Source organism: Lissotriton vulgaris, chromosome 3_1 (genome assembly GCF_964263255.1).
Source record: "Lissotriton vulgaris chromosome 3_1, aLisVul1.2, whole genome shotgun sequence".
Lineage (NCBI taxonomy): Eukaryota > Metazoa > Chordata > Amphibia > Caudata > Salamandridae > Lissotriton > Lissotriton vulgaris.
In genome coordinates, this window is record NC_141689.1 from 1,969,088,872 (window position 1) to 1,969,114,456 (window position 25,585).

A 25,585-nucleotide genomic window follows, 5' to 3' on the forward strand; every position below is an offset into this window, starting at 1 on the left:
ATCTCAGGAAGGGAAAAAAAGGATTAACCCTGGTCAACTTCTACAACTCTGTTACATCACCAGGAGAATGTAATATCGTCACACTTCAAAATCATCTATGTGAAAACCTGACAAAACTGTCCCGGGATAAAATAATTGTTGGCGATTTTAACACGCACATTTGTGGAAATCCATCTATGAAATCCCTAGGCTCTCTGGGCTGCGGAAATAGATCAGGTCCTCACTTTGCACATTGCCCTCGAGGAACAAGTATGAACACCCTAACAGATGTCCTGAACCTGAGTATGGCACTGTCTCTGAAAGATGACTCTTTTACCTTTAAAACTCCAACCTATAAAGGATCAGAGTCAGGCTCTTTTATAGATCACATACTTCTTTCAGCTGGCGTGGCAAACCAGGCCTTAAACTTTGACATACTTGAAAGCACTTATAGTGACCACAACCCGCTTTACCCTGAGCTACAACGTGGCCCTTTTGTACTCCGGAAATACATCAAGGACCCGGGAGTGCTAAAACCGGTTAATAACAACCTCCGTCTGAAATGGACCACGATAAATAGCGACACTTTGCACGAGTCTGTCATAGAGTGCTGTGGACAAGAACTCAACCTTTGTGGCTCGAACACCACACCACCGGAATCCATCCTATCCGCCTTTGCGGTGGTCACATAAAGGATTGATCAACTGCTCTCTGTATCTACAAAAGGAACAACTGTTCAACAACCACGATGGTTTGACCACACTTGCTCATCAGCCAATCGAAAACTGACAACCGCCCTCAAGAATAAACCAAGAGACCCCGCACTCATTAAGGCCTTGCGATCAGAATATAAAATTGCTCTGGCATCTCGCAAAAAGACATTAAAAATAAACATCTGAGAGTCTTTGCTTGATCCCTCAACCTTGGGTAACAGCTCGAAGTTCTGGAGCATAATCAACAAGCCACTTTTCGACGACCCCAACACTGTCAGTCTCGGAACTGTTATACCCGAGAACGATTGGATCTCCCACTTCAGTTTAATTTTTAAGAGCGACGCCCCACAGACAACACAAGCTCTTAAACTTCCTGAAGGCACACCCTTGCACTTTACTGTCAAAGAAGTTGAAATGGGGATCCGCGGCCTAACTAGTAACAAAGCCCCGGGCCCAGACGGCCTTCCCCCAGACTTATTCAAATCAAACATTCCTTTTTGGGCCCCAATTCTGACAGCGGTCATTAATGCTGGGGCCGCAATTGGGGCTCCAAAGTCCTGGGGAGCCTCCACCATCGTCCCTGTATATAAGAAGGGCGACAGAACTAACGCAGCATTGAGGTAATATAAATTTTATGGTCAAGTTATGTTCCCTAGCGCGTACCCCATCGACTCCATGTACGAGTTAAAGTGCATGTAACTTCCCTCCTGTACCAGCTATGAAGACGCAAATACATTTGCGTCCAACGTTAACTTGTCCTCTTTCAGACCCACCATGAATGGGTTGGATGGTCCGTTCCTAAGTATGCTATGCCAACGTCTTTTTGTAGTGTACTCCTACGTTTTTCAGCCCTGGCTGAAGTAGGCCCTGAATCTCTGCCACCGAGCCTCTTTTCTGGCTTCTGACTCCGAGAAATCTCTGCCCAGGCAGCCCCCGTATCCGTGAACTCTGACTTACTTCTAGCGCGGCCCTCCGTGCTCAGCTCAGCCTGCTGCCTGCCAAGATTGACTATAACCTTCGAGTTATCTGTTTCCCTCCCCGAAAATACATTCCAGCCTGCTAGCTTCAGTAAACATCCTTCCTCAGCTACAGGGCTAAAGGGCCGACCTGTCTCTGTGCAAGTAATTCATAGCTTCTGTTGCCATGCTTCCATGGAAGGCCCCATGCCCCCACGCTTCTCATACAGACACTCAGGCGCTTATACACGCACTCACAGCAAGTATAGAATAGCTTCTGCTCTAGAGACCTTTCTGCCCAGATAGCTTAGTTCCTAAACATCAGATATCAGATATGATAGAAGCACAAGTTGATCTGACATGCCAGACTTCTGTCTCTTTCCGTCAGTGTAAATGTCAAGTCCCCTGCACCCCTCCAGTTACACGTCATCCAGCTGCGCGCGCATCCAAGCTTCCGATTTCTGCTGACATTGCCACATATTCTGTTAGTGCCACCCCTTTGTGACACCTATCAGTGACGTTTCCAGAACACACCTCTAGTTCACGCCTCTTGATTACGTACATGTACCACGTGTAATATTGTTATCTTGTCTTCTCTCAGCTGTTACGCCTCTTGCACTGTTACTTATGGAATGAAATAAGTATATAAGGTATGTACTGTTAATAAAATGCAGCGCTCTATCCCTTCTGACACCCTGTGTGGTGGTCAGAACATGATATCCTGATTCCTTTATGAGGAATAAAACCCTTAGAAACTCTCACACCACGGACTCTGTTTTCCTTCATTCTGATTGAGTTATTATTGATTAAGTACTTACCTGCATAGAAATTAAGAGAGTAAATTAATTATTTACGTCATTTTGGCGCCCGAATAGGGACCCCTCCCCCACCTCACGCGCCGGTTGGCGCGTTGCATACTGTGTCCCCTGCCATCAGTTAGATGGAACACACGTGTACTGGCAGGATTTCCTGCATCTCCCTCTGACCCACGGAGGTGACGAAGACTGCAATCAGTGCCCAGACGAGGCGGTGAGGAGTGCGGAGGATCCCGACCAGAGCCCAGCCGAAAGAAGCAAGGTCCGAGGTGTGAAGAGGCCCACCAGTTTTCCGAAGTTTTCCGAAGTTTTCCGAAGTTTTTCCGAAGTTTTCCGAAGTTCCGAGTCGAGTCCAGTCGAGTTTTCCGAGGCCTTCTGTTTTCCGTGCTTCCCGGTGAGTACCATTGCTGGGTCGTATCTAGACGGGTTTGGGTACGCAAGTCCGGTCTGCACTGTTTTTAGGCAGTGTATCTGTACTGTTTGGCAGTATATCTAGTATTCCGAATTTCTGAAATTCTGCACTGTTACAACAGTGTATCTGTACTGTTGAGCAGTACATCTAGTATAGAGGGGTAGTCATCTATGTTTTTAAATGTTTTTGTAATTAATGTCGTGGTATGAATGTGATTGTTTTTGTGCATTATTGTGTTTTCTTGTATAAATAGTTTCAGTCGAAATTAAGTATCAAGGATCAAGCATTTCAGTATCAAGTAGGCACAATGCCGTTTTTCAACAAGTTAAAGCAGATAGGAACTAGGAAAGGGATATTAGAGGAAGAAATTCCAATTCCCCCTAGGGACACTCCAGGTAATTTTATGTATAATAAACATGGCATAGACGCCATCCTGTATCTAGAGTTATGGACCGATTATACCAAGCACCTAGAGGAAAGATACCGATGGCCAGTTAACGGAACATGGGATGCCGAGTGCATCATAAAGGTAGAAGAAGTATTACGGAAAAAGAAAGCCAGACAATCTCAGAAAGACGCCATAGAATTTTGGCGTAAGGAATCACATAAACGTGCTGAAAGAGCACTCCGTAGAGAAGACAGACTTAAAGAATCAGAAAAGGCTCAAGAAAACGAATTAGTTACTGAAGGAATTCGAGTAAAATCAGAACAAATAGATCGCATCCGAAATAGCCAAGTGAACAACATGTATCTTTTGGCCGAAGGTACCCCTGACGCCATTTCAGAAATACCGAAAAATTTGCCGTCACCATTAGTTCCAACTAAAGTAATGCATAAGACTACTAAAGACATATTCCTAAATTCATACTTAGACGATGTAGCACCAGCTTACACCAATCTGCCTGTTCGTGCCCTGCCTATAGACAGGGACGGGGGTGGCACTCCACCCCCAGGTCACGTTCCGCCGGCACCGCAACAGACTTCCCCTGTTCCGCCAGCCCCGCCACTTCCCGTACTCAAAACTGACCTACCGAAACCACGTTTGCCTGATCCACCTAAACGACAAGTTCACGTTCAAATACAGACTCCCCAGGGAGGTAATGTACAAGCTTCCGCTTCAGGAGGTGCGACCGCGGGTCCTCAGACCCCGCCACCAACTCACAGATTCAATCTCAAAGATATGCAGAGTCCTCTCACGTACAGGTCTCCCCACTCCTCTAATTCATCCCGCCTTGACACATTAAAAGAAAACATGTCAGTTTGCAGATATGATCCAGTACCCGGAAAAGACGATTTAATGATATTGGCATCATTACGGTTAAGATCTGCTACTGATAGTTTGTTATGCTATGCAGGAATGAAGGATCGTCTAGACAGAATATATGAGTTCGTTCAGACAGGAAAGGACTCTGACAGTATTAAGGATGCCATGGAGAAACAGAAAGTTGGCATGCAAGCACTGATACTACGATTTTTCATAAATTGTCTAATAAGAGAACGAGACAGGCCCGGAACAGATCAGAGTGAATTAGACGCATTGAACAAGTGGGGTCAAAATATAGCTGATGGAAGACATGACAGACAAAATTGCATAGACTCTATGTACAAGAAGATTAAGAAAGCAGTAATAGCAGTACACCAGAAAGAGAAAGAAAAGGCTTCCTCCGAGGAGGAAGAAGTACCGGAAGAATCCGAAAGAAATATAGGAACAATAGCATATGTAGGTAAGGGAACTTACCTTAGGAAGGGTATCCGTCCGGAGAGCAAGAGAGTTTTCTTCTCTGCCTTAACAAATCCGAATTCTGCTGAGCATCAGTTCCAGGAAACTGATAAAAGGCTTCGAGATCGAGTTGGGTACCATGTACTCAATTCTATGGATGAACAAGAACTTGCCCGATCAGCTGTATCATGGGCCGAAAATGCAGACATATATAATGATGACACAGTGGCGCAGACATTTCTGAACCTCTCCCCCGACGAACAGAAATTAGCAGGTGTATACATGATTCAGCACCTTCTCATTAAATACAGAAAACATTATTCCGATCCAGGTCCCTTACACGAGACACTAGAAGCACTACTGATGGATAGATGGAGAGGTCTAAGCACTAAATTAATTCAAATAATTCTAGAACAACGACACAGATATGATACCTTTGTAAGCTCTGAATATGTTCCCGCTCCACCTCCAGAGAGGAAAATGTACCATATGCAGTGCGGGGGTGGTATTGAAAGTCAGAACCCCTTACGAGAAGTGCACCCTGTTATGGGTGAGGATAAAACTTTGAAACGCGTGTATGTACACACGCCTCTGACTAAATTAGAACTGTTAGAAATGAAGAAACTAGTACCATGCCATGATAAAGACCCTGCAGGTTTCCATAGAGAGCTTAAAGACATGTTATTAATGGGGGACTACACATATGATGATATCATGAAAATGTTGAAAGTATTATTGCCTACGGGTATATTCGAGAAATTAAAGGAAAAGGAATGGGAAGTTACATGCTTGTTCTGATCTGAAAAGGAATGGGAGGTGGGTGACACAAAGATTGCCTGGGCAGAAATAGAGGAAGAGGAAAAGAAACGGGTCCCAGGGTTAGGCCTTGGGGACAAAACTAAAGCATTACCAGGTTTGATAGTACAGGTCCTGCCCAGATTATTGACAACTAGAAAGGAGGATTGGGATGCAATCTCGTCCTGTAAACAGAAACATGATGAAGATACTAGTGACTTCTATTCAAGATTCGAGAAATGTTTTATTATTAATAGTGGCCTCCAGCCAAGTAGCGAGTCGTACCCACATCTTTTTGTATCAAAGTTAGTAGAGAATTCCCTACCGTTAGTTAAAAATCGAGTGTACAAGGTTGAGAGTACATGGCAAGCAAACACGCCATCTCAGATGTTACAAATGTTACAATATCACCAGAACAGAATTAGAGAAGAACAAGATCAGGAACAGAAACGTATGAAAGACACAAAGATGAAAATGTTAGTAGCTCAAACAGTCCCATCCGACGGACACAGAAAGGGTACGACCCAGACAAGTCACACTGCAGCTCCTGTTAAAGGGACATGCAATTATTGCAAGCAGCCAGGTCACTACGTACACGAATGCCCAGTTCTGAAACATAACATAGCGACAGGTAAAACTAAAGAAAGACCGCATCCGCCTAGACAAGACCATAACCAGCATCAGTCTACACAGAATACACAGCCTATGCATGCTTCCTCGACTCCAGCACAGACCGTAGCAGTACCACAGCCACAGCCCATTGCTGCAACTCAGCAGGTTTCACAGCAGATGTACCAGTATGCCCAGTCCGCTTACCCCGAATATTCCCGATATACATGAAACAGCCTAGAGAGGGAAGGTGGCTTGCCTCTTATTGAGATTCCCGTAGATCAAGAAGGTCCTTATGTACACAGTCAAGTATTGGGAAAGGACAGAAAGTTTTTAATTGACACAGGGGCAAGTCGCACTACAATAAGTCATGATGAAGTTCCGGGGGCACCCCTCTCAGGCTCACAGAATGTTTCCCTGGGTTTTTCAGGACAGCCTATTGTAAATGAAGTATCAGAACCAGTTCCCCTGGCTGTGGGTCCATTATCACGCGTTACAGACCTGTTACTCACGAAATCATGTCCAGAAAATCTGTTAGGAATTAAAACATTGAAGGCTCTAGGAGCTATAATCTGCTGTTCCCCGGAGGGAGTTAGACTCTTTCTGCGGGATTTCAAGGGCCATTATGTTTTGCGTGAGTTTGATATCAGATTAAAAAATGTACCAGATTACTTGTGGGCAAAAGGCCCAACTGATGTAGGATGCATGCACATTACACCATACCGTGTTACACTCAAGGCAGGTGTTGTATTACCCAGAATCAGACAATATAAGTTACCACCCGATGCTGTAGTGGCTTTACTGAAAATCATTGAAGAGCTCATTGCCCAAGGAGTGGTCGTCGAAACCGACTCCAATATCTGTAACTCACCCATCATTCCGATTCTTAAACGTACTGATCCCAATGCACCGCCAGTATATCGGCTGGTGATTGATCTTCGAGAATTGAATAAATGCATTATCCCACAGTATCCTGTGGTCCCCGATATCTCATCCTTATTGACTGCTATTGATTCAGAAGCAACGTTCTTTACTGTAATTGATCTCAAGAACGCCTTCTTCAGCGTGCCTATTGATCCAGAGAGCCAATATCTCTTCGGATTCTGTTTAAATGGACGCAGTTTCAAATTTTCACGCGCACCTCAAGGATTCACAGAAAGCCCCAGCATCTATAGTCAAGCACTGAAAAGACAACTAGATTGTATTCAAATGCCAGTTAACACCGCTTTACTGCAATACGTCGATGATCTGCTGATCACCGCACGAAGTGAGCCCGAATGTGAAAAAGCATCACTGACAGTTCTACACTTTCTGGCCGACAAGGGACACAAGGTGTCTCCTTCGAAGCTACAGTTCTGTGTTCAGCAAGTTGTGTACTTGGGTCACTTGCTGTCCAAAGTGGGGAGACAGCTCACTCCCGATCGCATTCAGTTAATTACAAATATGCTGCAACCCCAGACACAAAAGGAAGTGCGGGCCTTCATAGGCCTCACCTCGTACTGCAGACAATGGATTCCCCAGTATGCATTTCTAGCCAAGCCACTCATCCAGTTAACGACACAGGAGGCAGCGATTTCGACTGCCCTCCCTTGGACTCAGGAACACACACAAGCTTTTGAAGACTTAAAGAAAGCCTTATGTCAAGCACCAGTTTTAGCGACACCATGTTACAGCAAACCGTTTACACTTTTTGTTACAGAACGTGATGGTACAGCGTTGTCTGTCCTCACCCAAGATCAAGCAGGTTCACATAAGCCTTGTGCTTATTTTTCTAGTACATTGGATTCAGTAGCCCAAGCACTCCCTGCGTGCTTAAAGTCAGTAGCAGCAACAGCGTTAGCAATAAGACAAAGCGATTCAATTGTTTTAGGTCATCAGTTAACAGTTCAAGTTCCACATTCTGTAGAGGTTTTGTTAAACAGAACCCAGACTCAACACTTGACTATAGCAAGACTGACAGGTTATGAATTAACACTATTCCAGCCACACATAGAAATCAGACGCTGCAGTATCTTGAACCCAGCAACATTGTTACCTACAGTTATGACAGATCCAGCTCCACATGATTGTATAGAAATAATTAATGCAGTAACAAAGCCACGACGAGACTTAACGGATGTTCCATTGAAAAATCCAGACCTGACACTTTATGTGGACGGTTCATGCATGAGAACAAGTACAGGAGAACTAGTGGCCGCGTATGCCGTGACCACTGAAACTGAAATTAAAGAAACACATCGTATTGACACACTGTCTGCTCAAGCAGCAGAGCTCATCGCTCTGACCCGAGCTTGTATTCTAGCCAAGAACAGAAATGTTAACATATATACTGATTCCCGTTATGCCTTCGGAGTTGTACACGATTTCGGAGTCCTCTGGCAAGAACGAGGTTTTCTGACTTCCCATGGGGCCAAGATACAACATGGCCCCCTCATTCAAGCACTGTTAGAAGCAATACATTTGCCCTCGGGCATATCAGTCATGAAGTGTAAGGCACACACTAAAATTACAGATTCTGTTTCTCAGGGTAACGACCTGGCAGACCAGACAGCAAAACATACAGCACTGACTCACACCCAGATTACTGACATGACAAAGACAATAGTACCGACACCGTGTATGGTAGTTAGAGATCCCGCCCTAGACGTAATTGATATCCAGACACATGCTACTCCAGATGAGATAAAGAAATGGACTGAACTAGGAGGGATTCAGACAGATCAAGGCTGGGTGACGAAGGGAAAATCTATATGGTTTCTCCCCGACTCGATGGTTCAAGTCATGATAAATACAGCACATAGCCCGGCACATCTAGGAGAGAAGGCGATGTTAGACAGTTTACAGAATCTCTGGTACAATAAACACATACGAGCAGCAGCAAAACAGAAAGTGCGTACTTGCATGATCTGTTGTCAGTTCAATCCAGGTAAAAGCGTCCCTGTAGAGCAAGGAGGATTTCATCCTCCCGATCACCCTTTTGAAGTCCTCCAGATGGATTATATCCAGATGAATAGTTGTCGAGGTTTTAAATATGTCCTTGTAATTGTTTGTGCTCTGTCCCGTTGGACCGAAGCATACCCAGTCCCAGACTACACTGCTCCGACCACTGCCAGACAGTTGGTTCGTGAATTCTTCCCACGGTACGGTTTGCCCCGTGTCGTGTATTCAGATAACGGACAGCCGTTCTCGTCCGAGTTGATGAGACAGGTTTCCCTTTTGCTAGGATATCAGTGGAGGTTCCACTGTGTCCGACATCCCGAAGCAGCAGGCCTTGTAGAAAGGCATAATCAGACACTAAAAATCCGCCTTGCCAAGATCTGTCAGGAAAAAGGGGTCGACTGGATAGTCGCCCTGCCCGTGGCACTATTCTACATGAGAATGGTCGCCCACTCAAGATCAGGGCTATCCCCGTACGAAGTGGTCTTTGGCAGACCACCGAATATGTGGGGGACGCCCATTCCGAAGAAAATCACAGATGTTAATTGTAATATGTTGACAGATTACCTTGCCTCCTTGATGTCTGCACTCCAATCATGTCGTTCACAGGTTGCCGCAGCCTTCCCTGACAACACCGATGTAAAGGCGCATGAGGTCCGTCCTGGGGACCTGGTACTCGTCCGGAATTTCGACTGGAAAAGTCCGCTGGAGCCCCGTTGGAAGTCTCCGAAGACCGTCCTCCTTACAACCAGGACCGCCGTGAAGATCGAGGGGAGAAAGGGGTGGGTCCATACGAGTCACATCAAACTTTGCAATGAACTAAAAAACGGACTGAAACAGGACTCTGACTCGTCCACCCCCACCAAAGACTGTGTTGAAACGAAAGACTTTACCGTTAGCGAACGAGAAAAGACTCCCCAAGAACTATATCGAATGAAACTCAGATCTAGCAAGTCAGACAGTTTAATTGTTTAAGTCCTCCCCTAGGTGAATCGGTTAAATAGTTTCTGGCATGTATCCCCTAGATCGAGATAGAGAGAGAGAGAGAGAAGCAAAGAAACGTACATACTGCAAATCACTGCGTAGTCACTGCATAGTGACGTTGTTAATAATGTTTTTTCTAAGTATTCTAATTATTATTGCCAGCATTCTGCTACCTATATATTGGCCTATTTTCAGGCGTGAACAATCTGCTTACAATGTCTCTGCTGAACACACTTTTAGTGAACTTCCTGCACATGAACTCTCTTACAGACTTGCGCTGCGCAACAATACATTCATTAGTATGTTACACCACTCCCATCAGACAAATAATGCTACTGACTGTTGGATATGTGGCCGACTCCCTCCCTACCAGAATTACAAGGGAGCTCTGCCCCTCTTTCCGTACCCGTTCACTCACAATGGCTCCTGTGGAGCATGGTTCAAAATAATTAATTCCTTAGATCCTGATATTGCTGTTTTCGATGGGGGCTGGGTTTGGGGAAACTTGAACTTAGTCCTGCTCAACGTCTGTTACCCTGATAAAGAGGGACTTCCCACTCGGATAGGAACTGATCTAGAAAATGAAGTATATGGATTAGGTAATTACACAATTAGCCTTATGATCCTTACTGTTGAATCCGAAGCTGCTCCAGTTCTGCCCCATATGTTAGTATTACCAGTCACAGGTGAATTATGTGTTAGCAAGAAAGGTTCAGTACACGTAGGTCATAGTAAATGCACTACTGTGGTCGAATTCAGTGATCATGGTAAATCGTCCTTTAAAGCTACCAGTCACTCCTATTTTGTTTGTGGTCATACCGCATACATACGTTTGCCTCCAGATTGGGATGGTACCTGTTATATTGCATTCCTTCTGCCACCTGTTTTTCTAGCTCCCCCTGATTACCATAGAAATACGAATCTAGTACAGAATAGACCCAAAAGAGATATTCCACTTGTCGACTACACAGAAACGGCATGGGAACAGTACACTGATTTCAATAAAGGATTCTTTTTCTTCCTAGGGCCTGTCCAAAACAGTAAATTAATACGCAGATTAACAAGAACACTTGAAGCAGTAGTACATGAAACTGCCTCCGCCTTAGGTAACATAACAGAGGACCAATCTGCTATGCGGGTTGTTGTCCTTCAAAATCGTCTTGTGATTGACGTCATCTTGGCAGATAGAGGTGGAGCCTGTAAGGTCATCGGGTCAAGTTGCTGTGTTTTCATTCCACAAAATGCACCATCTGTCTATCAAGCTATTACCCGTCTGCATAAAATTGCAAATCAGATACATCAGAATTCAGGCACCTGGACTTGGTCCGGTTGGTTCTGGACTACGTTAACAGCTTGGGGATGGAAGATCTTATCATTCCTAGGCATTGGCCTTGTTATAGTATTTAGCTGCTGCCTGTGCCTACAGTGTGGGCCAGCGATTTGTGGACTGTGTGCCACATCCTGCATTGAGCATTCCAGTTGTCTCTCAAACAGTCAAAGAAAGAAAGATGAACATATAATGTTACAAGAACAGACCGATCGATTCATGAGGATCGATGTATCATGAAGGGTCCGTAGGGAACAAGGAGGGAATGAGGTAATATAAATTTTATGGTCAAGTTATGTTCCCTAGCGCGTACCCCATCGACTCCATGTACGAGTTAAAGTGCATGTAACTTCCCTCCTGTACCAGCTATGAAGACGCAAATACATTTGCGTCCAACGTTAACTTGTCCTCTTTCAGACCCACCATGAATGGGTTGGATGGTCCGTTCCTAAGTATGCTATGCCAACGTCTTTTTGTAGTGTACTCCTACGTTTTTCAGCCCTGGCTGAAGTAGGCCCTGAATCTCTGCCACCGAGCCTCTTTTCTGGCTTCTGACTCCGAGAAATCTCTGCCCAGGCAGCCCCCGTATCCGTGAACTCTGACTTACTTCTAGCGCGGCCCTCCGTGCTCAGCTCAGCCTGCTGCCTGCCAAGATTGACTATAACCTTCGAGTTATCTGTTTCCCTCCCCGAAAATACATTCCAGCCTGCTAGCTTCAGTAAACATCCTTCCTCAGCTACAGGGCTAAAGGGCCGACCTGTCTCTGTGCAAGTAATTCATAGCTTCTGTTGCCATGCTTCCATGGAAGGCCCCATGCCCCCACGCTTCTCATACAGACACTCAGGCGCTTATACACGCACTCACAGCAAGTATAGAATAGCTTCTGCTCTAGAGACCTTTCTGCCCAGATAGCTTAGTTCCTAAACATCAGATATCAGATATGATAGAAGCACAAGTTGATCTGACATGCCAGACTTCTGTCTCTTTCCGTCAGTGTAAATGTCAAGTCCCCTGCACCCCTCCAGTTACACGTCATCCAGCTGCGCGCGCATCCAAGCTTCCGATTTCTGCTGACATTGCCACATATTCTGTTAGTGCCACCCCTTTGTGACACCTATCAGTGACGTTTCCAGAACACACCTCTAGTTCACGCCTCTTGATTACGTACATGTACCACGTGTAATATTGTTATCTTGTCTTCTCTCAGCTGTTACGCCTCTTGCACTGTTACTTATGGAATGAAATAAGTATATAAGCTATGTACTGTTAATAAAATGCAGCGCTCTATCCCTTCTGACACCCTGTGTGGTGGTCAGAACATGATATCCTGATTCCTTTATGAGGAATAAAACCCTTAGAAACTCTCACACCACGGACTCTGTTTTCCTTCATTCTGATTGAGTTATTATTGATTAAGTACTTACCTGCATAGAAATTAAGAGAGTAAATTAATTATTTACGTCAGCATGTTACAGACCAATCTCCCTGATAGATTCAGTCGCAAAAGTAGTGGGAGGGATTCTCTTAAGCAGGCTGTCTACATGGGCCAAAAATAACAACATAATGGCTCCTGTTCAATATGGCTTCAGACCAGGGCATTCAACAACAACTCAATGCCAGAACTTATACTTAATCAGTGGCAAGTATACTCTGGCCAGAAATGGAACATTATATATGGCCTTCATGGACCTTTCATCGGCCTTTGATTGTGTTGATAGAAGCAAACTCTGGGACGTCTTGCTGAATATGGGTGTTGAAAATAATTTGATTAATTTCCTGGCTGACCTGCACAATGATACACGTGCAAACGTTCGTTACACCAAAGACTTGAAAGTAACCAGAGATTTCAAAATCAATCGGGGGTTAGGCAGGGCTGTATTTTAGCACCTTTTCTTTTTAACTTATATATAAATGGTCTCGAGGAGCATCTTTTAAAAACTGACACGGACTACCCTCATATAGGGAAAAGGGGCGTCCCCGTTCTGCTCTACGCAGATGACGCCGTCCTTATATCCAGAACTGCACTTGGACTCCAAAAACTATTAGATTCCTTTCTTCAATTTATGAACTTGCGTGGCCTGAGCATCAACAACTCCAAATCATTTGTCATGAAGATAGGCTCAGGATCAAAAAAGCTTTACCTCTTTTAAGTCAACGGGGAAAAAATACCAACAACAAAAACCTTCTCATACCTTGGAGTATTGTTTGATCATAAACTTACATGGGGTCCCGCTATAAACAAGAAGAAAGGTGAAATAATAAGGACCAATGCTGGAATAACGGACTTTGCACGCAAAATGGGCAATACACCAGTGATCGCCCTGATGAAATTATATCAAGCGAAAAGCATTGCGGTCGCCTGTTATGGAAGTGAACTTTGGGGCTTTGCTCCAGTGGACGCCCTTACAACCACTGAAAATAACTTTCTGAAACAGGTCCTGTGTCTACCAAAAAGCACTGCTAATTTCTCCACTCATGAGGATCTGGGCATACCACACTTAGGAGATAAGCTTGCTGTAAACCCTCTGCTCTGCTGGTTGAACAACGCAATACCATTAACCCATAATATCCTTCTGTAGTGTAGTTCCTAGTTTCCCACTAGGCCCTGCGCATTGGAATAACATAAACAGTAGTATCGACGTGGAACTGCGGATATTCCAGGCCTCCACTGACTATGCTAAACTTAATTGGGTGTGTTACCAACTAGCTCAGAGGTCACTGGAAACTTTCTTCTCTGTATAGGAAGTGATCAGCTTCCCAGGCACAGACAAGAAGGGATTCATTTTTCCAACAACCGTGCAACATGACAACTTTGCTCCTCAGATCAAGAGTCGATCTCTAGGGTCGTGTGAAACAATAGACATGTATTTCACTCAGTCAGTCTAGTGCAGTTTACTTTCACGAGATGTAGAGAATAGAGAGACGGGCGTTTGTCAATAAAGGTTAACATTTATTGAACAGTCTTTCTTCTCGTACAAGAGAAATGTATTGCCACAATTGCAAAACTTGTTATGATAAAAAGTACGTACAGTAAGATAAGTATTGCGAAATAATACTGTAAAATCATTGATATGGTTTCTTAGCCATACAATGGTTAAAAGTAATAAAACATATATACAGTCATATATACAATAGGCTAAAATACTCAACTGGTGCTTCTAACTAAGCCTACCCCAGTGTGCCTGACCTAAGCCTAACACGTGGAAGGGGAGTAAGTAAGTAGCTTTAAGTTAAGTTGGTTTTGCCAAGGTTTGTTTCAAGAATTCTCATTTAAGGGTTTAGTCAGCACCATACCTCTGAATAGAATGATGGAGGTTTGGTATCTCCTTCAGGGGAAGCTCGATATCCCTGTCACCCGCGAGGGTAAACCGGAAACGCCGGAGCTGGATTTCTCTGCACGAGAAATGCAGCGGCTCTTCTTCAGCGCGTCGAGAGGAGGAGGCGGGGGACAGCGTCCGCGGGCAGCTGGATCTGCTAGGCTCTTCGCAGAGGGGCGTCTGTTCGGCTCCTAAGCGTACTGCACCATCGTTCGCGCTTTAGCAGCGATAATGGTATCAGTAGCTTCACCACCACAGGGATAGCAGGCTGCAGCGACAGAGTGCTACAGTGCTCGGCAACAGCAACGGTATGCACAACAGGGTGCACAACAGCTCTCATTGCTTAAGGCAACGTTGGTAGTATTTATACCTGACAGGTGCCGGGTTTGACGCAAGTTTGCTGGACATAAGACGTCAATTAAAGATATCACTAGGAAGTGATAGCTATCAGTTGCTCATTAGAGTTCTATTACTAATCAAAACATAGCAAGGGGGATTTCCCAGTTTGCTGAGTTTTTATCTTGTTGAAGAACTCGGAGTGTTAATCTAGGAATATCAGATAGTGACTTCTGCTCTGTCATTGCACTAATTGGTCGCAAAGGAAGTGGCAGAGAGAGATATCCTTGAACGTGGCTCTGTTCGTGTGAGGTCAGAGATGACTTTCTGAATATCGCACTTGAACGGTTATGCCAATATAGGGAATAAAATGGATTTATAGCCGAATAGGGCATAAGGTCACAGTATCGATCAGGACCCTAGATAAACACGCAACACTTCTTGAAGCACTTACCTGTGAAGGGCAACTCAAGATACCCTGGTTAAAATACATCAGAAACTGCCTTCAAGACCTGGGCAGGTTGGATCTCTTTTTAACACCTCAGCATGTATCCAAGCATGATGTAACATACGTAAAGGATACTTTTCTATTGAATCGACAGCTTGCTAGGGAAGAAACTGAATTGAAGAAGGGTAGTGTAATGAGACACATTTTAACTAAAACATGTATACGAATTGAACCATACCTAGCCTGGCCCCTTTCCAGATATGAGTGCTTCTTGCTGAGCAGATTTCGTTTTGGTTTATATCACCTGATGCTAGCCGTACCGAGTGGAGCCCACAGAGGGCAAGTTTTGCCACCTTGCGGCTGCGACAATAAGTCTCTGCAAGATTTGGCACACTTTTTATTCTTATGCTCATTTTACTCGAGACAACGGAAAACATTTTTAAAACCTTTGCTTAAGAATCTGAATTTTGTGCAAATTAAGCCAGCACTACTATATCTCCAAATGCTGCACTGTGATTGCACTTTCTTTACTTGCAACTTTTTAAAAACAGCCCTGAAATTCAGAAAAAGCATGGAAGGCTAACTCCCAACTGAACTATATTACCCCAGTAAATATGTCTCTGAAAAATAGTATACTTACATTTGACCGTGATATCATATATTTTTTCCGTGACTATCTGTTTCTGTTGTTTTTACTTTTTTAAACATGATTTGTATATATATGTATTTTTCTGTACTTTTATGACTGTATTTCAGACAGTCGAATAAAGAACTTTGAATTGAGTGTGATTTGCTGGCAAACAAAATTGTGGAACAAGGATTTGAGGTGTGTAAAGTATCGCAGTAATGAACAATAAATGAAGCAGAAAAGCTTAAAGACAAGTGTATGGTGGCTAAGATGAAGTTTGCATAAAGGCCTCCTTTTGTTTGCTGTGTTTGGCCTAAGTTGGCAGGGTATGCCCAGATGTGGATCTCTTTCTCACTTTGCCACTGGATTTAAGCTAGCCTGGCTGAAGAGGGCTGTTAGCCTGAAACCTGTCCCAGGATGCTTGTTTCTGGTCCAGGTAAGAAATGGGTTGGCAGTTCGGGCTGGACTGTTCCCATGAGACACAGTGTCAAGACTGATTTGCATAAACTGTGTCTGAACTGGGATAGCGTAGTGAGCTAAAGAAAAATGATGGATTAAACCTAGATCCGTGACTTGGGGTCAGTGTCTGAAGAGTTTCAGTGCTCCGTCAAACATCTCCTTGTGTTTGCTTTGTTCGCCCTAAGTTGGCAAGGTGTGCCCGGACGTGGGTGCCTTGCTCCCTTAGCCACGGGATTCAAGCTAGCCGGGCTGATGAGGGCTGTTAGCCCAAAACCGGTCCCAGGAAGCCTAGGTCCGGTCCAGTGAAGGGATGTCTTGGCAGTTCGGGCTAGACTGTTCCCATGAGGCACAGGGTCAAGACTGATTTGCATATAGCTGTGTCTGAACTGGGATAGCGTAGTAAGCTAAAGAAAAATGATGGATTAAACCTAGGTCCCTGACTGGGGGTGAGTGTCTAAAAAGTTTCAGCACTCCGTCAATCATCTCCTTGTGTTTGCTTTGTTCGCCCTAAGTTGGAAAGGTATGCCCGAACGTGGGTCATTTCTCCCTTAGCCACGGGATTCAAGCTAGCCGAGCTGATGAGGGATGTTAGCCCAAAACAGGTCCCAGGATGCCTAGTTCCGGTCCTGTGAAGAGATGTCTTTGCAGTTCGGACTGGACTGTTCCCATGAGGCACTGGGTTAAGACTGATTTGCATATAGCTGTGTCTGAATGATTGGTGGTAAAGTGCGCTAAAGAATGATAATAGATTCAACCCAGATCTGTGACTGGGGGTGAGTGTCTGAAAAGTTTCAGCGCTCCATCCATCATCTTGTGTTTGCTTTGTTCGCCCCAAGTTGGCACGGTATGCCCAGACGTAGGTCCCTTGCTCACTTTGCCACTTGATTTCAGCTAGCCTGGCTGATGAGGGCTGTTAGCCCAAAACAGGTCCCAGGATGCTTGTTTGCAGGCCAGGGATGACATGGCTTGGTAGTTTGGGCTGGACTGTTACCATGAGGTAAAGTGTCAAGACTGATTTGCATATAGCTGTGTTTGAACTGGGGTGGGGAAGTGAGCTAAAAAACAATGATGGATTTAACCAAGATATGTGTTGCTATATCTTAGAACACCACCATAAAATTTAAGCCCAAAAACAATTACAGGAAGACTACCAGTAATGTAAGGTATCTTTCAGAAAGGGATTTTGAGGGAATTGGTTGGCGATCCTTGCAACTTTGTGGAGGCTCTTTGAAAGATTAACAGTATTGTTGTTCCATATTGACCTGTGGTACCAAATCAAGCCACCATACCTTTCCAAATTCCATGTATTGCAGAACGATTCATGGTTGTGCACCTTTGTCGAGATTACTCCTCCATTCTATTACATGATAACAGCCATTTCTTGTTCTCATTTGAGTTCAAGAAAATGTTTTGGCATGTTGCCATGTCCCACAGGAAAGTACAGAGAGGCTGTTTGATTTTTAACCAGATTGTGAAAAAGAATCTGGTGTCCCTACAGATGCCATACAGTTTAGATCCTATTCAGTACATTGATAATTTGCTTGTAGCATCAGACACAAGAGAAGCTTGTAAACAAGATTCTATTGCACTTTTCAATCGCCTGTCCAAAAACTGGCACAAGCAGTCTCTTCTGGAATAATGCAATATTTTGAGAAAGAAGTTCAGTATTTCGGACACATTATTGATTAAGTTGATGCTATACTACAGATACATTCACCTCAAACACAGAGAGAAGTCAGAATGTTCTTGGGAATGGTTGGCTACTGTAGACAGTGGATACCAAATTTTTCCCTAGTGGCTAAACTTTTAATGAGGCTGACACACAAAAATGTGCATGATTTGCTTCCATGGGATAACAAGTTTTTTAAAAGCTTTCCCAGAGCTGAGAGATAGTTACTGCCATGCACTGGGTCTAGGAATGCATGATCACTGTAAGATTTTCACAATGTTTTGCAGTGAGAGGTAGGGCTGTGCTCTCTTGGTGCTAACTTTGATGAATGATGATGCAAGAAGACCCGTGGCTTATTTTTCAATCACCCTTGACTCCGAAGCTGCGGGGATACCCGGCTGCCTTAAATCAGTAGCAGCTGTTGGTGTTAGTTTAGAGAGTCAAAACATAGTGATGGGATATCCTTTAACTCTAATGTTCCTCACCTGAACCATAACACAGTACATGGTCAATAAGGTAGACAGTCAAAATATCGAGTTGTTAATGTCGATGTGACATAATATCGAGTCCAAAATATCGATGGTACGAAATTTCGAAAACAAAAATATCGTCGTTGAAAATATCGATTTATGTGTGTGTCAAAAATATCGAAGACATGAATTTCGAAATCAGTAATATCGATGCTGAAAATATCGATTGTCAAAAATATCGATATGTAAAAGTGATGTTTTAAAGTATGTTAAGTAATTATTTATTTAAATGTTGTTTATATATAAGATAATTTTTATATTAAATTTTATTATTTTTAGTTAGAAGTCTAGGAGCGGGATGTAGAGTTTATAGGGGATAAGGGTGGGTAGTGTATTAAAAAAGTATAGTGCAAATATGGAATAATAAATTTCGCATTTGAAGTAAATTTATAAATTAGCGAAATTTTAATCCAAAAATTTATAAATGCGAAATTTTATATAAAATTATTGATTATTGTTAAATGATTAGTTCTTTGATTTTGGATAATTATTATTAAATTGTGTCAATATATCAAAATAATAATATTTTAAATAAATTATTGTATATTAATGTTAGGAGCGGGATGTAGAGTTTATAGGGGATAAGGGTGGGTAGTGTTTTAAAAAAGTATATTGAAATTCTAAAATTTTAAATTTCGCATTTCCTTCAGATTTCAAAATTTCGAAATTTAAATTTTTTTTTAGGGAGTAGTCGAAATTAGATTGAAATTTAGGGAGTACATTAAACATTAAGATTACATTTTTTGTATGTACAAAAAAATATTATAAATATTAAAATATTAAATTACATTTTTATAATATTTGTACTATAAATTTAGGAGCGGGATGTAGAGTTTATAGGGGATAAGGGTGGGTAGTGTTTCAAAATTTTATAGGGTAATTATAAAAATTAAATTTTCGCAATTTAATAAAAATTTGCGAAATTTATAAAATTAAAATTAATATTTCGATTTTAGCGAAATTATATCGATTTATTCGAATATAGTACTTATTTTTTAAGTTTGCAGTTGTTAATGTACTAAAATATATTTGAAATTATACTATTTTCATATCATTTCAAAACATCTTTGACTATTTATGATATGAGTGGGATGTATATTTTCAAGGGGATAAGGGTGGGTAGTGTATAAACAAAGTATACTCTAATCATACAAGTACAAATTTCGCCTTTTATTTCATTTAATTTTTTAACCCAAATATTTGATAAATATTATTAAAATACCAAATTATGAACAATATTAGGTTGTTGTTATACATTGAGGTATTTTGTGTATGTAGTAAAATGATTCACAAATATATAATGTAGTAGATATTAAATAAAATAATGTATCATATTTTTAGGAGTGGGATGTAGAGTTTATAGTAGATCAGGGTGGGTAGTTTTATCAAAGGTACATTTTGTGCGTTCAGGGTCAGTTTTTCGTTTGTGGGTAAAGGTGTTTTGTGATTTTTTAGAGTCAGTTTTCAGTTTGTGGGTAAAGGGGTATTTGTAGGTTTCTGGGTCAGTTTTTAGTTTGTGGGTAAAGGAGTTTTGTGAGGTTTCAGAGTCAGTTTTCAGTTTGAGAGTAAAGGGGTATTTTTAGGTTTCAGGGTCAGTTTTTAGTTTGTGGGTAAAGGTGTTTTGTTAGGTTTCAGGGTCAGTTTTTAGTTTGTCGGTGAAGGGGTATTTTTAGGTTTCAGGGTCAGTTTTTAGTTTGTGGGTAAAGGTGTTTTGTAAGGTTTCAGGGTCAGTTTTTAGTTTGGGGTAAAGGGGTATTTTTAGGTTTCTGGGTCAGTTTTTAGTTTGTTGGTGAAGGGGTTTTGTCAGGTTTCAGGGTCAGTTTTTAGTTTGTGGGTAAAGGAGTTTTGTGAGGTTTCAGAGTCAGTTTTCAGTTTGTGGGTAAAGGGGTATTTGTAGGTTCCTGGGTCAGTTTTTAGTTTGTGGGTAAAGGAGTTTTGTGAGGTTTCAGAGTCAGTTTTCAGTTTGTGAGTAAAGGGGTATTTTTAGGTTTCTGGGTCAGTTTTTAGTTTGTTGGTGAAGGGGTTTTGTCAGGTTTCAGGGTCAGTTTTTAGTTTGTGGGTAAAGGAGTTTTGTGAGGTTTCAGAGTCAGTTTTCAGTTTGTGGGTAAAGGGGTATTTGTAGGTTCCTGGGTCAGTTTTTAGTTTGTGGGTAAAGGAGTTTTGTGAGGTTTCAGAGTCAGTTTTCAGTTTGTGAGTAAAGGGGTATTTTTAGGTTTCTGGGTCAGTTTTTAGTTTGTTGGTGAAGGGGTTTTGTCAGGTTTCAGGGTCAGTTTTTAGTTTGTTGGTGAAGGGGTTTTGTCAGGTTTCAGGGTCAGTTTTTAGTTTGTAGGTAAAGGTGTTTTGTTAGGTTTCAGGGTCAGTTTTTAGTTTGTCGGTAAAGGGGTATTTTTAGGTTTCAGGGTCAGTTTTTAGTTTGTCGGTAAAGGTGTTTTGTTAGGTTTCAGGGTCAGTTTTTAGTTTGTCGGTAAAGGGGTATTTTTAGGTTTCAGGGTCAGTTTTTAGTTTGTGGGTAAAGGTGTTTTGTAAGGTTTCAGGGTCAGTTTTTAGTTTGTGGGTAAAGGGGTATTTTTAGGTTTCTGGGTCAGTTTTTAGTTTGTTGGTGAAGGGGTTTTGTCAGGTTTCAGGGTCAGTTTTTAGTTTGTGGGTAAAGGAGTTTTGTGAGGTTTCAGAGTCAGTTTTCAGTTTGTGGGTTAAGGGGTATTTTTAGGTTTCAGGGTTAGTTTTTTATTATAGGGGTACAGGGAAAACATAAATTAATATTCTATTTACATTACAATTATTATAATAAATTAAATTTAATGATATTACATTATTCATTTTTTGACATTTGATTTTTTATAGTAATTTATTATTATTTTATGTCCTGCAGTTATTTAAATTAATTGTTAATTGGAGTTGGAAGAGTAAATTTAATATGTTCTGTGTACTGCACTTACTCTAATTAAATGGTGATTGCATTTCGAATTGTAAATTAATCACGGTTTTTGAGAAGCAATTACCTAAAGTAAATGGTTATTGGCGTTGGAATATTTAAAAAATTCATTATGTGTTTTTCAAATATTGATATTATATGTATATGGGTGTATGAATAATAATTTTTATCACTTCAGTCTATAGTATGTTATTTATTTACATGTGGTATATAGAAATAGATAGAACATTACAGTTATAATACACTTGCAAAAATACATTAACATGATTTTGTTATAGGTAATACAAAATAATCACACCAGTTTTATTTCATGTTAATTTTTTTATTCAACACTTGAAATATACGAACAGATATACATTTTATTACGCTATCTTTGGTATACATATAAACACAAATGGAGGATAATGTCCTTTTTATAATCACATTTTACAAGAAATTTCGTGACAAGTACTTTTAATTTGTAGAGAAAAAATGGTTAGTTCACATAATGCAATGTATGATATTATACATACATTATACTATTATTGTTTCTTAATAAAACATCAAAATGTGTAATGAAAAACATAATTCACAAATTTTTAATACATATAGTGATATACTGATGATGATATTAACATATGAACACTTTTAAAATTATAATATAATATAAATATCCTAATTAGAACATGTACATCATCATCAATGATTCTTTTAACATTACAATATTGTTATGTATGATGATTATTATTAATAAATATGTTTTAATAATAACAATTTTCACATATTAGTCATATTGTAAACAATTAAATCTGATAAACAAATACAATATTACACATTTTGTTATATAATAATTTTAATAAATATTACATTAAATATTTTTATATTTTCATACTTAATGTAATAAATATTAAAAGTATGTAATATATAATTAATATACAGGCAAAAACAATTTCTATTCACAATATAATATACAATTTTTGTAACATTACACATAATTTCGAGCCATATATATAACAATAATCGACATTTATAGTAGTACTTTTCACAGTTACATATAATTTGGATCGTTAATTTTGTAACCACTCTTTGTCTTTTTGCGTTATTTTGGTAAAGGGAAAGTCGCGGTTAGAAGCAGATTCACTTTTGAGTAGGTACCAATCTACTTTTATATTGTTAAAGTATTGTAAATTATAATTAAAGGTTATATTTTGTTATTTTGGGGTTGGAAATTAAAGTATGACTATTTACATATAATGGAGTAGAATTAATACGTATTTTCGGTCACGAATTTTTGAGCCATTTAAAATCATTGGAGTTAATGAGTATGTGATATAATGTAATTAAATTATAAATAAATAGGAATGTTATGTTTATATATTCTGGAATACTCGTTAGTGTTATGTCGGTGGGATTGTTTAGCTGTTTTTTTTTCTCGTATTTTGAAACAGCTATTTCCGTTTCCGATATTTTTTTTTTAAGGGAAAGGAAGTGTGTTTCAGTTGTTAGAACGGAGATGATTTACATTCTTCCTTTAAATTTTGAGTTCTGTGAAATATTTATCACACTTTAAGATAACAGTCGTTATTTTAAATGGCATTTACATAGTCGTTTACTTTGGATGATGGATAGTGTTTGCAGAGTTAAAGAAAACATAATTAATGATTTGTTGGATTAAGTCTTTGATATTTACATATTGTATTGTCGGTAAAGGATTATTTTTATGATGTTCTATTTAAAGGTAAGTTAGAAATTTTTTAATTTTATTTGGATGGAAGCAGTTTTTAAAAACAAATATTGTGATATAATAATATATTTATTTAGTCTTTTTAGAATAGTGTTAAAAAATAAATTAGACTAAATAAATATTTTTTTATTATATTAAAATATGTGTTTTTTTACATTAAGGATATTGTTTGATCTCTATCAATTAATTTAGTTATAGCAATTAGTTCAATGTTTTGGCTATCATTTTTAAATATTCCAGTCCTCTTGTTGTAGGATATAGTTGGACTTGCTGTTGAAGATATATATACATTTGAGCAGTTTGTCTAGAGAGTTTTGGTTTCAGTTGTATGACTGATTGCTGCATACGTAGTTCCTGAAAGCTTTGCTCTTTTTGTATAGCTGAGACTAGCTTGTGTAATGTGGGTGTTGTACGTCCAGTAGAAGAGAGGAAGGCATTGTGCCAACCTTCAACAGCATTGTTCGTTTTTGCTTCTTGGTTGAGTGTTGGTAGATAGACATTCCACCAGGGAATTGCAAATTTTGGCTGGCGTCTGTGGCCTGACCTATGTAGTCTTCCTACCCAGTTGTCCTCAAAGTAATCTAAAAGTGGGGCGAGTCTTTGCTCATTTTGGGTGTAGAAAGGACTTTCAATTAACAAATTGTAATGTTCGGCCACATCAGTTACTGGTACATATGCCAGAGCAATGAGATGTTTTATTTGGTATGCAAAAGTTATATTTGTTGCATACTCAACACTAAGGGCAGATTTTTGTAAATGTCTCCAGAGACATTGATTGAAATGAAAATAACATCCTTGAATGGATGTGTGTGGGTAAGTTTTCAAAATAGAATTAATCATAGCTTGCTCGAAGTCTATGATGATTTTCATTGGGAAGTAGTCAGAACTTTGTTCCTTTATTTTTTGTAAGATTTCTGAGTAAGTAGTGGCTTGTTTGTTTGGTAATAAACAATATATGAAGGGGATACAGGTATTATGATATTGCCCATGAATTGTGTATAACTGGTAGAAAGGTTTTGGGCATATAGAAAAAGTACCATCCATCATCCAAGTAGTACTTTCTGTTAATTTTTTAATATTGTTATTAGTTGCAAACATTATTATTCTTTTGTCCTTGCTATGATTATCATAAAATATAAATGGCTCGTCATTATGAGTAATTACAAGCTCTGGCGGTATTATGACTTCTTCAAAAGTTTTAGGCGTTGGTATATTGGGTCTACTTGCTTTTTTTGTTCTTGCTATTGTTCTTTTAATGGTAGCAATAGATGGTAGCTGACCTCTTGCTTCTTTGGGAACTTTAGGTAGTAATTCTTTCAGAATTACGTTGGTAGGTAGTTCTGATCTGGTACTTAATTCCTTGATATTTTCAAGAGTGGATCTCACTTCTATTTCCGAGATGTTTGGTGGGTGATTATGTTCAGTGGTATTTATAACACTAGTTTCCCTTGTTGTAGCACGGCCATAGCATTTATTGGAGTAATATTTTGTACACTTCCAATTCACTTTAAGGTCTTTTTGTTTCTCCTGAGTATAAATGTAGCCCATATAGCATAACAAAAATTTGCCTTTCTGAGATGTAATAAATCTTGCATTATCAGTCATTCTTGATTTCTGGTATCTAGAAAAGTTAATATACAAATATTAATATAATCTGACATGTATAAAAGATTTTAAATAAAGCTAGTATTCTTCTAGTAATTTACTTACCACTACTAATGTTCTATTTATCGAAAGTAGATGCTTGTTCAGTTAGATGTTGTTCTTCTATTGCCACGGTCTGTTGAGAAATAATTAAGTATGTTATAGGAAAAGTTACAATTTTTTTCTTGGTAACTTTTGTTTTACGTTATAACGTCTCTAAAAATTGTTTTGTTTATTTGATTTTAAAAAGAGACATTTCCAATATTATACTAACAGATGCATAAAAAGAGTCATTTTCATTTCTAGTACATTCTATAGAGTTTATAAAGACTTGTTATGTTTTATTTATGATCTTACCAAGAGTATTATAGTAGTAGCATAATGTGTGTTCTTTGATGTGAATTATCTGTTTTCTGTACCTTTGAGTTCTGTGTAGAGAGAAAGTTGATGAAAATTACTAATGCGTTTATATGTAATGTAAATAATACACATTTGTTATAAAGCATTGTTACTTAATTGCTAAAAAGAACCGGGGATGATACATGTATTATGAGTAAAAGCACTAAAAAACATATTTGAGAACAGGAAGATTATAGTAACAGATGCATAACAAGAGGCATTTTATTTTTATTACTTTTCATAGAGGTTATAA

General features: G+C 40.1%; 1 protein-coding gene across 1 annotated transcript; it reads right to left on the bottom strand.

Annotated features, from left to right (window-relative positions):
• Positions 1 to 679: 679 nt before the first annotated feature.
• LOC147728687 (uncharacterized) lies at positions 680 to 25,362 on the bottom strand. Its single transcript, XM_086963840.1, has 4 exons — positions 25,291 to 25,362; positions 25,000 to 25,069; positions 23,736 to 24,910; positions 680 to 696 (listed from the first exon to the last, which is right to left on the bottom strand). The coding sequence occupies exons 3-4, from the start codon at positions 24,892 to 24,894 to the stop codon at positions 680 to 682; spliced, it is 1,176 nt and encodes a 391-aa protein (XP_086819966.1). The 5' UTR covers positions 24,895 to 24,910; positions 25,000 to 25,069; positions 25,291 to 25,362.
• Positions 25,363 to 25,585: the final 223 nt, after the last annotated feature.